The following is a 15,191-nucleotide window of genomic DNA, read 5'->3' as shown; positions in this document are numbered from 1 at the left end:
GGTGTTGAATCGGGTGCTTCTGTTTGTGTTTGAGCGTCCTTCGTTGTTTTAGGATTGCTCTTCACTACAGTGGAGAAGGATGGGCCAGGATGGGCTGTTTTTGCCTGTACAATTTTTCTGGCTTCTGGATAGGGAATATTATTTGTGTATTTTACCCTCTGAATTTCCTTCTCCTGTTTCCAGGTATCGCAATCCTTGGAATTTGCGTGGTGCTCTTTTCCGCAGTTGACACAATGCGGAGTTGCTCTACAATCAGATTCCTGATGAGCATTGTCTCCGCATCGGCCACATATTTGGCTCTTGGAGCAGCGGTCTTCGTGATGGCCGTATTTTTGACACTTATAACACCGAAGGGGGTTGGGAATGTAAATCTCTACCTTTACTTGCAAAAAGCCAACTTTTACCACTTTGGGTACAGTTGGCCTGTTGAAGGTGAGTACAATGGTGTTGGTGTCCTGCAGATTGTTATTACGTTTAATACGTATTCGTCGGACTGCAGTGACACCTTCATCTTTCATTCCTTCGATGATGTCAGCGTCGGTGACTCCAGCCAAGTCACGGCAGCGAATCACGCCTTTGGACGTATTCAGTGTGGTGTGAGCGAATGAGGTTACTGGGATATCAAAGAACGTTTTCATTTTCCTGATATTGTCTGATTGACCTCGTCGCTCACACTCAATAAGAAGACAACCCGATTTCAACTTTTTAACACTTTTAGGTGTGCCAATCGATCCTGTGATAGTCTTTTCGATGACAAATGGAGATAGTGCGGCAAGCGGTTTCGTGGCATCTTTTGACTGTATGACCATGAAGCGTGGAAATGACTCCACACTACATGGTTCATCGTCAGACTCTGATAAGGGTTTCGATCTTTTATTTTGATTTTTTTTGGAATTATCCATGATGGCTAGATTAAAAATTCAGCACCCGTGCTCCCCACCCACCAAGGAGCCCAACAAGGGGACACTTTTCAAGTGCCAGGGATACACAAATGCCATACTCAGTTGATAAAATTACCTTTGATTGACCTTGAAGTCGCCAGTTTCTAAGGTCGGTAAAATTACCCCCCGATTGACCCGTTAAGCCACCGCCTTCTAGGAAGCCTTCTAAGACTTGGAAAAGGGAAATATAAAGGAAAAGAATATAGGGGCAACGGTGGTATCAAGAGAGATACAAGGAGAGAGAGAAAGAAGGTGAGAAAGTTAATAAAGACCTCCTAGGGCTCGGCGTGACCAGCCGATTTGTCGGAACCGGGCCCATCCCGACCACCCGTCTAAGAGAAGTAGAGGCCAAAGTAGTGTATTGCAGGGAAAGCCACTGCTCAACTACCAGGATCCTTTCCTCCCCCGACACGGGACGCAACCCACGGCAAACAGGTTGCCTCTACTTAGTCGCCTTTTACGACACGTAGCGAGGCACGTCGGGCCAATTCTACAACCCCGGACCCGCAGGGGGACTCTGTGTACAGGATTAATATCATGATCATTATTAATAGAAAATAAATATGGTTATTTCGGTCACATTTTGGATTTTCCTGTGTAATCCAGGTTATGGTTTTGATTTTGTAAACATCAAGATCATTCTAGAAGGATTTTAGGAGGTCAAGTAGAGAACAATAATATCATATCTGGGAGGATTTGGTCATTCCTGTTTTAACATCATGCACTTTCAAGTTGTATTATGTTGTGACCAGTTTGGCTGAATTTTATTTCTTCAAATTATTGAATTCAAGTGATTATTTTCTCTGGAAATACAAAAGTGTTCTCATACAATTCCTGGAAAAAGACACTCACTGGAATTTATACTGAATTCAAACCTGTTATTATTTTACTGTGATTCAAGAAAAGACCGTTGACACATCAACAATCTAAAAGCTATAATAAACACGTCATCGCCTTCAGTTTCTTGATTCTCGGGACTTGTACTGACCTTTTTTCATGACTTTAAATTATTACGTCTTGTATCTATAATTCTTGGATTATTTTGGGATTTAATTCACAATACTTAAGTTCCTTTTTTTCTCATTTTCACTTGTATTTTAGGGAAATAAATTATATTTGTTAACTTTTGAAAGCTTGATGTCTTTCACTCTTTTATGTTACTTATTGTAAGAGCATAGACTCTTAACAGACTGAATAGCGGAAAAATTGTCAAATTTGAAATAATCATTAGAAAATTAGTTGCCATTGGAAATAAGTGATATAATGAGTTTTTCCAGAAATAACTATTTATAAAGGCGGAAAAGAGATAATTGTTCTAATTTCGATGGGCGTGTTAAATTTTTGGCGGATACATAAAAATCATTTTGATTGCCTAAGATAAATAAGGGGGTCCCAGAAGAAATTAAATGTTTTAAGTATTCTCAATCGCGAAATTAGATTTCTAAGTTTATCTGCGGAAGGAGGGTCATGATTCCGAGGGGGGGGGGGTAGATTTAACAAGTATTCTCACATTATATATCGTCCATGGGACGGGTGTCCGGAAGTTGATGGGCAGAGAACTTAAAGGAATAGAGATTCAGCTGTTTAGAAAGACGGAGTCTCAGGGAGGCACGGGGTGTTGTCACAATTTCATCCGTTTATTTATTTATATATGTTTGCAATTCTTTGCTTGAACGTATTTGTTTTAAGTTCATACAACAAAAATTCTGAGTTCCTCAGTTGTTTGCATTAATTTCTCTTGACATAATATGATTCATTTGTTCTCTAAATCTAATAATATAGTTCCTTGCTATGAATATTTAGAGAATTGTTCCAATTTACTCGTTGCGTACAATAGGAATCATGAATTCTAAAAAATTAATGAATTGTGAGAACTGTGTAAAGCTATGTGTCTTAATGGTATGAATTACGTATTCTAGGAATTGATTTTATTATGTCTGGAATGTTTAAGGCAATGAATTGCTAGATAGCAAGTAATGTAGCTAAGGAAAGACGTGAATTCCATTACCGAGAATCGATGGTATTAGTATTCAGTATGCCTGCCGGCCAAAAGTTAGTTCAGTTAGCGATTTATAGCCCAAAGTAGAGCGTGGTACTAGTCTACGAAAAGGTCTAAATGATGGAATAGTGGGTGGCCATCTTAGGGTTGTTGCCCTTGTTTCTTACGTTGTCAGCCGGGATGTCGCTGAATTAGTTTAATGATATGGTTGAATTCTCCATGCCATAAAGGTATTTCAGACGAGGGAATAGGGAAATCGTTTGCAGAGGTCAAAGGTGCACCAAAGTCTTACAGCTCCTTTCATATAAAGAAGCTTTAACACATAACCTTGAGTACGGAGTTGGTGCCATACTAGCTCGACTCAGAACTACCCCAACATATCAGGTCTAATCGTTGAATGAAAGAATAAACATGAATGTACATATGTGCCCAAATATTAAAAATGCAAATTGTTAACCTTAGAGACAAGGAATACTCAAAAGGGCCCTTTATTTCGTTTCCTTACCTTTTAAATTTTCTCATTGGTATCTTTTAAATTTGCTTTGAAAACAAAATAAAGGAAAGGCACATAGAAGCAGTTGCTTTTTAACTACTATATGCATAGCTCATAATATCATTGAAAAGGGAAGTAACTCGAATCATCGCAAACAGCACACAATTTATCTCCCTTGCACATTAGTTATATTCTGAATATATTTTCATTTGCTTTGAGTTGCTCTACTCAGTGAACTGTTGCTAGTTAAGAATATAGCCAAGCGGTCTAGCTTGAAATAACACTTCGGTTTGTAAAGTCGATGGTAATTTGTCTTATTCGATATAAGCGGTCTAGCTTGAGATAACACTTCGGTTTATAAAGTCGATGGTAATTTGTCTCATTCAATACGAACGGTCTGGCTCAGAAATAACGCAGTAGTCTTGGAATTCGAGAATATTTTCTTTAAAAGTGTGGTCTTGAAATGTTCTAGTTTAAATATCCTAAAAATGTTATTATCAAACATTTCTAACTGGCATAGAAACTAAACTATGATACGTTATATTTGTTAGATGTGGAGAACTCCAACTGCTTTTAACTTTAAAGATGTAATGCAGTCCAGAACTGTACAAATTTTCCACAACTGCTTTCGGATATTATTTAATTTAAAATGTTTACTTTTGTCCTCTTAAAATCAAATTTCTTTATCCGTAATTTCTAAAACAAGAACGGTAATGAATACTTTGCTGTATTTCTAACAGAACTCCAGTGGCTCGTGGCTGATGTGGTTTCTGCGATCATCAAATTATTGATGGCACTTAAAGCTGGCTTTGATGTTATTTATAGTTTTCATGTGAAAATTGTTAATGGCACTTTGAGGTGTTTCTGCTGTCGTACTGCATTTTTCTGAGGAACGTGTCAATTTCACTTTAAGTTGTTTCTGTAGTCTTATTGACAGGTGGCTGGTGAAATTTGTAATTAACAGTTTGAGTTATTTCTGTTATCTTACTGACAGATTAGTGGTTAAATGTTGGAATACTTTGCAATACTTGTCTCTAACGTTGAGATTTTACTGTTCTTTTTCTTGCAAGTCATATCGATCCATACAAAATGTAAATCTTGTTGTAAATACGCTGTCTCGGCAGTGTCTAAACATTCACATAAACATCGATGATTTCTTTGAGTGAATTAAACATGATCATGCTTTGCGTTATTGTATTAGCTTTGTCATGCAGTGATAACACATCGCAAGTGTGGCCACTCGATGTGATGTGATGTGATTTGGATTTTTAACGTAGCTTTAACAATTTTTCAGTCGTATCGCTACGATGTCTGCTATGTGACAGTTTATAGTGATGTCTAGCTCTAGGGCATCATGCCGCAGACATGTAGCACGATGTCCCACCCAGTCACATTATCCTGACACCGGGCCGACCAGTCCTAACACTAACCTCTTAATGCTGAGCGTCAAGCGAGGCAGCTATTAGTACCATTTTTGTAAGTCTTTGGTATGACTCGGCCGGGGATCGAACCCACGACCTCCCGCATCCTAGGCGGACGCTCTAACCACTAGACCGCCGGAGCGGTCATGTGGCCACTCGAAATGGTATTGAATCGATACAGTATCACGAGTTTTACGACTGTACCAACAACTAGTGTAGGAAATCACAAATGGTATCCTTCTTTTCCATTTAATTAAAGTAATATTCATAATTATAAGCAGGGCCGGCGCCAGACCCGGCCAGACTATCTGGCGCCCTAGGCAAGGTTCGATTCAGGCACCCCCCCCCCCCCCCCGAAATATCAATTTCAAAATTTATGAACAATACATTTTTAAAAAAATGCGCCCCCTTGAAATAAGCGCCCGAGGCGGCTGCTTAGTTTGCCTATATGGTAGCGCCGGCCCTGATTATAAGAACACAAAAAACACTGTACTGTAATTATTAGCACGCTGTTAAATAAAGCACAATGGAAACAAGTTCAAGGTAATTTTACCGGTGTTGTCCTATAATAGCTATGCGACTGATATGTTTATGGGTAATAACCATCAATATTTACGCAACACACAATTACAAAATAATCGGGTAAGCTACATATTAATCCGTCAAGTATATTGAACTAAACATAAGTAATCATGTATTTATCAATTATATTGCAATAACATAGTCTATGTATATACGTATGAATATACGTATTTGTAATATTAGGGTTTAGTGGCACCTGAACACAAAAGTGAATATATTCTTAAATACATTGTACCGGTTGCGAACACAACCGATCATGCAACTGTTGACTCTGCCGAGTATCTGTCTATCTATCTGTAAGTCTCCTTGCCATAAAGGGATATGACTGTATAACTTCTCAAATATATTTTGGAAATTAGATGCATTAAAAAAGGTATTTGATATAGTAATGACAGAATATCTATCTCGATGTGTATGTATGCATGTATGCCTCAGTGTGTGTGGGTGTGTGTGTGTGTGTGTGGGCGTGCATGCATGCATGCATGTACGTAGGTAGGTAGGTATGTATGCATGCATGTGTGTATGTATGGTACGATTTACTTGACTGAAAGGTCAATTGTATCTACATTGTATGAAGTGGAACGTGATAGGTCTGAGGTGCATTCAAGCTGTTGCGATAAATTAACCGGAGTATTTCGTTGGTCTGTATGTCGACTTGGAATTTAGATATATAACTACAGAACGTCTAGCGTTTAAGGAATATTGATAAGGTTATGTATTAACGGGACACTGCACAATTGAACTTGCCACTGAGGGGTTTCAGCTTACCCCCCCCCCAAAAAAAAAAAAATATGATAACACAATATCACAATTATTGTAACGATCAAATGAAAGGCGTGATTCCTTAGGAATTCTCAGTTTAGTTGAGTTTATTTTAGAAATATAAAACCTTTTGGTATTTTGTATCTTTCTTTAAATCTTAGTTTAAGTTATCAAAACGATATACGTAAATATACATGTAAATAGATATACTGATGAAGAATGTCTATAATACTTATACAGTTAGCAAAGACAAACATATACATATATAAAATAGATGCATAGGTAGATAAGGGTTTGTAAGCATATAGATTTTTAAGAGAGAGCGGAGATATTCACGTAAAAGACCTTAAGCTGAAGTTCAACGTTACACTGAGGAGTTTCAATACATTCCATGCTTACACGTTTCCTGCCTGGAATTCAATTTCTCCCTCTTTTCTCAGAAAAAAAGCAGAAAGAATTGTAATTATTTCTTGTCATTGTTTTACTTTCTTTGGTGCAGACCTTTTCACAATGCCAAAATATAAAAATTTATTGTTTTACAATAAAGACCCCATTTGTAGCTATATGTTCATTTTCTCCCGAAGAAGACTTTAGGTGGAAACATATGGATTCATTCTTATTCACCCCCACGCCGTCTTTCAAATTTTGTTTCATAATATGCAATATATGTTTATAATTTGTGTTCCCAACGTTTTTATTGAAATTCTTGAAAATCCGTTGATATCAAAGCCTTAGTATTTAATTATATCGGTATGTTGTTTTCAATCCCTGAATGGAATTTGACTGATTCTTTTGCTCCGTTTTTATGTTGTTAACGATGATTGTCATTGCTATTGTCCTATCATCTTGGCCACCTTTAAGTCAGATATGGTTTGCCTTTTTTGGTTTGCCATAAAGATTCATTCCAATAAAGTGCATGAATGTGGATGTGACCACTAGAAATCCGTTCTTGAGAAGTGGGTAAATGTGGATATGGTTACCTCTAATCCGCTCTACAGAAATGTGGATATGGTTAACTCTAATCCGTTCCAGTGGAGTGTCCTTTTTAACACTATATGTTCTGTATAAAGTTGTTTATTTGGCAGATGTTCGCATGGCTGATTTTCTGTATCTATCTTTTGAATGGTCCGGGGTTATGTGATATATGTGTTACTAAGTATTGGTAAAATGCAAGAAATGTTTGTCGCATACGTGACTTCATGCAGTTATCATATCCAAAAGTATTTAAAAACGTAAAAATGTAAGCAACTGGAGAAAATGTAACATTTCACTTTGTTTTAATTGAATATCACCACGCTATCACAGCGCTAATGAAGCATACAAGTAAACGCTGATAGTCTAGACGCATTTCGATTGGAACATTGCCGTTTAAAATGTGGTGGTCTCCTTAAAGGCATGCACATCATTGAAATGAAGAATGCGACTGCGTGGAATACATGACAAATTGAGTTATCAACGATTAAATAAATGTATGGTCACTTTTTTTTGTTATATTTTTAGAGTAATTGTTGCTAACCCATTAATCGATTTAAATCAAGCCGGTAATCTCAGATTAGAAAAAACAAAAACAACAAGAAAACAAAACGCGTTGCATCAGCAAAATGCGTAAGATTAACGGTGATCAGCATATATTATCCTTTCATTCATTTTATTTCTAGATTTCAACACAACATGCATTCGGTTCAATTCACATTATCAAACTGTAAAGTGCAAGCAGTCGAAACATTTAGTACCATTTGACTGCATCCTTAAAATCACTGTATACGTGCTATTAAGATTCGGTTTCATTATAATTATGTTATCTGAAACCCTCTGAAATATGAATTAAGATTAACTGAACATTATATGATTGTTACGTCTTTTGGCTAAAACCAAACAAGCATTACATTTTCCAAATTTATTTAAATAAAAAATGAAATCGAGCAAAGTGAAAGAGTTAAAAATAACTTACAGTTTATGAATTGCTAGAATATTACCCTAAATTGTACTTTCATTTTCTCACTAATCCGGAAACTGTTCAAAAGCATTCCGAATAAAGGTTCTAATCTGAATCAAATATTAACTACAAATGTTTTTAATTTAATATAACCATGTGAACGTACAATATTCAAGTCCTGGAATAATTTCACACAATTCGATATGAACTGACAGTTTTAACTAAAAATAAGTCTACTCTGCAAATGAATAAATATTGTATAAATAAATGAATATTTCTCCTCAGCTAATTCCACGAAGCTGACATAACCGAACCACTGAATACGCGGTGCTTATTCTAATTATATAGTTTCCATATACGCATCAATTCAACAAAATATGATTCACGAAAAGATTCTGGAACAATTAAATCGTGATATTTTAACATTACTCATACAGTCAAAGTATTGAGCCAATCAGCAATTAGGGTGTACATGATAGCTCTAACAGGGCAAATGCACTACTAGTTTCGAGTGATATTTCGTGTCCATCAGTTGCATTAAAGCATTAAAGCATGGAGTACTTGACCGACATTGTTGTTTACATCTGCCACCATCACTACCAAAACCACCATGATATTTGAATAATTAAGACGAATACATTTCGTCATTATGGGAAATAATAAGTGTTTATTTTTTTGGACTAATCAAAAAATAGATGGGAGCATGTGTTAACATACTTCGAACGTGTCAACGGAGGATCATCTTTGTCTCTAAATGGAGCGGAACCTCGTCCATGGCCATAAGTAATACAGCTACTAGTGTTAGCAATAGACAGAGCAAATGGTGATTTTATCATGCCTATTGTAAACTCTTTACTTTAAACGGTTGTTCTAGCCTTTAACTTAATGGTCAATTTTTATAACTTTGTGACTCATTAGAGCTGCCTCTTTCATCTCAAGAATGAATACCGACTCATTAAGTCTGCCCAATTCTTCTCGTAAATTCACGGAGACTCTATGGAGCTGTTCATTTGCTCTCATGAATGAACGCAGACCCATTACAGCTACCCACTTCCTCTCATTAATAAACTCGGACTCATTAGAGCTGTCCAATTTCACCCATAAATGAACTCGGACTCATGAGAACTTCCCAGTGCTTCCCATGAATGAACGCACTCTCATTAGAGCTGCCCAATTAATCTCATGAATGAACGCTGATTTATTTAGAAATGCCTAATACCACTCATGAACGAACGCAGATATATTAGAGGTGCCCAGTTCCATCCATGAATGAATGCCAGGTCCTTACATATGCCATAAAGTTTCTCTCTGTATACATCATTCGGAAAACATCGAGGTTTACTGCTCGGAAAGGATTGCTCCGCGGACATGATCATGTGGCTGTAGAGAATACCTCAATGTGTTCTGAATGCTTTAGTCATATCCACAGGTCAAAACATTTAGCGTACCTATTCATTTTGTATCAAGGCCAATTCTTATCTTTACCAGCATTGGTACATGTTATCGTTGTAATTCCCTGCACACGATTCATGGAAAAAAACAAGTAGGTTATAACTTGACACACTCTGTATTCACAATCATACCAATATGAACAATATTCATATGTGCGACCATAAGTGGCCACTAAGTTCTCTAATATCACCTGCCGTATCCTATATCATTCCAGCAAACCATAATAACGGGTGATAAAATGGGTTCCCGTAGTCATTCTGTCCACCACAAGCTAAATGAGTTTTATAACTTAATTCTCTTTTAAAGAATATGATGGAGCTCTCTGGTAAATGCCGATTTTCTAACTTTCTGCTCCGTAATGTATAAAGAAGAAATGATTTTCAATTTTTTCCGTTCCTTGACAGTTAATAGAATTGTATAAATACGAATACTGGTGTTTGTTGAATAGACAATAGGCAGTTGGAAGAATGTGCTAAAATAAGGTCAAAAACTGTGACTGTTCGATTTTCAATCGGCTTCTGAAAGGAAAATTGAACTTGCCCTTGGAGGATATGCGATTGCAGTAAACATGATATCCCAAATTAAGTAAAACAATAACATATAATACACTATGGTAGAGTTTAAGAAAATCGCGTTGCATTTATCGAAACCTTTCTTATCTTTGTTGGCACAGTCAAATCACATGCCCATAGGTAAAGTTGTAAACAACTATATGTAGATTAAAATAATTCGAACGCATGAACTGTTACAAGAGCAAAAGCATATACGCACATGTATATAGACAGATATGGGAACATGTAGAAAAGGTTTAAAATAGCTATAATTTTATTTTGGGGGGGGGGGCTTTAATGGGTTGTTTGCACTTACAACTGAAGGATTTATGCCATTGACGAAGGAAATTAATACAACATTATTATCTTCATGTCATTAATGAAATCCAACTGATTGCATCTTTTGTCTAACGAACTGTGAATGTTATACGATATCATCTGTCTATTAATTTGTCAATCATTTCACGCATACAAAATGCAACTACTTTTGTCCGTCAGTTCATCCATCATTCCACAGAATCATCCACATCCTGTTTTACCACTCCAATAACTGAGCCAGTTTACCTCAACCAAACAAAGTCCGCTGAGGAGTTAAACCAGCTTCACACGTCTCGACGTATATTTGGTTGTCTAGCGTACACTACTAAGTCCCGGCGTAAAAAGGGACAAATGAATAAATATTGTAAAACACAACATACTATCGGAAAGGATAATGAACGTTATGACTAAGCACGACACAATGTTGGAAGTGATGAAGAACTAGATATATTCCTGACCATAACAAATTGTGAAAAGGGATAATGGACTATATACAAAAGTAAAACATAACATTTCATTTGATATAGTCGTATTCAGAGTCGTCCTTTCGACGAATGCCTTCCGCCGCTCGTAGATACCCGTCATCTCCCCGAACGTCTTCCACAGCTCGTATATAACCATCATCCACATTCTGTGCTGTTCCTCCTTGATAGGGATTGTCCTGTATAAAGTAAACATTATCCTGTAAATGTTTCCGTGTTTTGAGTATGCGAAAAAGGAAATGATAATTAATATAGTATTGGTTCATTGAATCATGGATATTAATTAAATCATCAGTAATCTTTGACAATTTATTTTTAATATTGAGACAGACTTACAGGAACAAACATCATTTTTACTATACAAGGAATAACGGCGGATTAATGAAATTATAAAATCATTTTAACAGATTTAACCAAAATTACCATACGATCGATTTATATATATATATATATATATATATATATATATATATATATATATATATATATATATATATATATGTGTGTGTGTGTGTGTGTGTGTGTGTGTGTGTGTGTGTGCGTGGCTAATTTGCAACAAGATATATAACAGCACGACTTCTCCGGTAGCATAGTGGTTACAGCGTCCGCCTCGGATGCGGAAGGTCGTGGGTTCGATCCCTGGCCGAGTCATACAAAATTTACAAAAATGGTACAAATAACTGCCTCGCTTGGCGCTCAGCAATAAGATGTTAGTGTTATGACTTGTCGACCTGGTGTCTGGATAACGTGACTGGGCGTGACATCATGCTACATGTCTGAGACATGATGCCAGAGTGCTAGACATCACTGTAAACTGCCACACTGCAGATATCGTAGCAATATGACTAAACAATTGTTAAAGCTATGTAAAAAATCCTGATCAAACACACACATATATAACAGTACAAAGTTGCGCAAAAACAATAAACGAACGTGTCTGTCAGATAGAGAACCAGTATGGTAGATAATTGTGCGTGGGGATAACGGACGATAACGACAATAATAATAATACCGGTAATAATAATAATAATAATAATAAATGATGTAATTACTTGAGTAGATAATAGCGCAAAATTTTTTTCAGGTACTAAACCGATGACTGGCTGTAAGTTTGACAAGTCTGCAACAATTAGGTTAGATTTTTTCATTTAGGCGAAACTCCCCATGAGTTTTCAATTGCTATATACACTATCGTTCCTGATGTGTTTCCACCCCAGGTTAGATTAAATTGGTAAAATTTCGAAAACTCAACTGAATGTCCATTCGAGTTGTAGTGGCTTGTGAATTTTGCGTTGATTTTATTGAAAATGCGTCATTTGAGATAATATTAATTCGCTTTCTGAATTCACTGAGTCTGTCAACATAATGAATGACAGATCTTGCATGTCTGTAGATAGATTGTATTATTGGCGCGACATCCTAACTTCAGTAGGGATTAATATAACAGATATCCAGGTGTTTTTTTTAAATATGTGTTATATATATATATATATATATATATATATATATATATATATATATATATATATATATCTGTCTGTGTGTGTGGATAGACAGAAAATATATACGGTTGTATTGAAGATATTCTGTCGTTGTCTATTAATAGCCGTTTCGTTGCCGTCAGCATATCTGTTGTATACATCACGAATGTATTTGACACCTGTCTTGTGTAGCTCGCCTTGCTTCATTCTGTAAAGACCAAAATTGGTTGTTTAAAATTGGTGTACAGATACCCTAGAAGAAGACGACAGCATGGCTGCATTTTACATTGGTAGTCAAGTATTCCAAAGAAAGCCAAATGGCTTTATTTTACATTGGACTTCAGGTATTCCAAAAGGAAAACAAATGGCTTTATTTAACATTGAAATTCAGATATTCCAGGGGAAGATAAAGTGACTTTAATTTACACTGCTATTCAGGTGATCTAGAGAGAGAATAAATCGCTTTATTTGCCACTGGAATTCAGGTATTCTACAGGACGCCAAAAGAACTTTACTGGTACTCAGATACCCTAGAGCAAGACGAAATGGTTTCATTTTAAACGGGTGTTCAGGATAACTTCGAAGCAAAAAACAGTTATTCACGCAAAACTCATTTATATGAATTATCAAACCATTTTGAATGATAATTATATTTATTTTTGTCTATGGTTCAAAGCGTAATGTTTATTTTACTTGTCGATGATTTGCTCTTAGTGTAATCTATCCATGCCAGTTTATGTGTATGATATTGTAATACATTTGGAGTATGCGCATTTGGTTATAGCTCTCCGTCTTAAGGAAGTCTTAGATATGTATGAATACTTGTTTGATTGTTGGAATTTGGTGCAGTGGAAATATCCGTTAGCCCAAAATAATTAGCCAATTACTAAAAGCAAACAAAGCGGAGTAAAGTGTTTGCGAATTTCCATGATGCCATGGTTCACTAGTAGTGAATTCAGGTCAAACCCGAACGAGTGTCCTTGTCGTACCATAGTTCCTATTACATTCTAGTGGTGTACATTGGTGGTGTGACTGCAGTGGCAGTATTTATGGTAGGAAAGCAGTAAATTACACAATGGAATCAATAAGAAGGGACTTCTTTGGGCTTTCTAATTTACAACTGAAGTTAAATAGAAGTCATTGGAAATTTATGGTAAACCTGTGATTTCTAGCGGGAATCGTGCCAGGGTTAACACTGCTCTGTCAAACAAATACCCCTGGCTTGTAACAATATATATTGTAAGTTATTTCCGGCAAACGACATTAGCCTGCATATATTGAACCGTACATTAATGGAGTTCTCTTCACCAATTTTACCAGCACGTATTCCCCAAAATAAAGGACAGCATGTCCTACGATATCCAACACAACAGGTGGTACGACATTCAGCACAACAGGCCTTATGACATCCAACACAACAGGAGGAATTGATATTTTAATTGACAAAACCATATGTAAAAATCCTAAGGCACAATAAAATGACCTGGACGTGGGTCAGACGTTCTATTCCTAAACATTCAAACTTTTTCTAAAAAATTAGAACTTTATCTCAGCTATCAATAAACCACATATGTATAATTTACAAGGAAGACAAAGAGCAGCTACACTACACTCCAAAACACTAACCACAATTATGGACAAAGACACAGTACAAATTAAATTTACATAACAACCTATATATGGTCATACGTTAGTATCATCCAATACAGGAACTCATACGACATTCAGACGTGATTCTTTAATATCCACGATTTACATGGATGTGGTGTTAGGCCCGTATCGGTCCGTCTGTAAACTTACGTGTCCAATTGACCATCATTAAGCTCAAGTTCGTGCCTAATTCTCTTTAAGCTGCTACAACCCTGTTTTAGGTACAACCATAAGCTGCTATCAGCCGTAAAATGTATAACCTTTAAGTCCTTTTACAGAGAAAATATATTGTTCCCTGAGCGAGCTGTCACAATAGTATGTGGTGGTTTTACAATGCATTGGAGTTGTATTTATTTCTGGTAAACAGGGGATGTTAGAGAGTATTGTGTCCAGTATTCCGGCCACTTACCTAAAGCTGTTAGGGATCATTGTGTTCGTTAATACGACAACTTACCTAAGGCTGTAAGAGTTCTTTTTGTGTGTTAATTCAGCACTTACCTAAGGCTGCAAAGAGATTTTTGTGTGTTAATAGGGCGCTTATCTTTTTGTTTGTTAATACCGTAACTTATCTAAGGCTGTAAGAGATATTTTTGTATGTTATATGGTAATACGGCAAATTACTTAATGCTGTTAGGTACCATTTTAAGTTGCAATATAGCAACGTACTTAAGGTTATTAGAGAGCTTTTGTATGTTAATATGGCAACATTCTTGTAGCTCTTAGAGATTTTTTGTGCTAATTCGGAAACCTACCTAAGGTTGATGGAGAGCTTTTTCTTCAAAATTCTACGTTTCCTGTTGATGATACAGACCGTCAACACAAAACTGAAGATGACTGCACCGATTATTGAGCAGGCAATGATAAGATAGAGATTTCTCTCCTGTATTGTCATCACCACCTGCTTTGTCTCACATCGTTCGCCAGTGAATATAGCGCCATCGGAATTAGGGCACCTAAAATGTAAAGATTTCAGCGTTTATCGTGTACAAAACCTGCCAACGTTATTTGACATCACCCAAATGAATACAACGCCATCCGAAAAAGTGCACCTGCAAATTCAGTTACGCGAGAAAACGTGTTCTAACGCTAATTACGGAAATGCTCGTTAATATTATTTGACATC

At 36.5% G+C, this 15,191-nt stretch overlaps 1 protein-coding gene across 3 annotated transcripts in view; it reads right to left on the bottom strand.

The window, feature by feature from the left end:
• Window positions 1-6,287: 6,287 nt before the first annotated feature.
• Window positions 6,288-15,191, bottom strand: part of LOC149772571 (uncharacterized) — a 35,070-nt gene continuing 26,166 nt past the window's right edge. For all 3 annotated transcript variants that reach the window (XM_089947619.1, XM_089947622.1, XM_089947620.1), the window contains exons 10-12: window positions 14,821-15,021; window positions 12,506-12,626; window positions 6,288-11,116 (exon numbers count right to left, since the gene is read on the bottom strand). In XM_089947619.1, coding sequence (XP_089803745.1) covers window positions 10,970-11,116; window positions 12,506-12,626; window positions 14,821-15,021 — 469 coding nt within the window. In that variant the 3' untranslated portion in view covers window positions 6,288-10,969. The remainder of the gene's footprint in view (window positions 11,117-12,505; window positions 12,627-14,820; window positions 15,022-15,191) is intronic.

Source organism: Sinohyriopsis cumingii, unplaced genomic scaffold (assembly GCF_028554795.1).
Source record: "Sinohyriopsis cumingii isolate HCF-2022 unplaced genomic scaffold, ASM2855479v2 utg001392l, whole genome shotgun sequence".
Classification (NCBI taxonomy): domain Eukaryota; kingdom Metazoa; phylum Mollusca; class Bivalvia; order Unionida; family Unionidae; genus Sinohyriopsis; species Sinohyriopsis cumingii.
The sequence above is the reverse complement of the archived record's forward strand: the minus strand, read 5'-3'. Positions and strand labels throughout refer to the sequence as shown.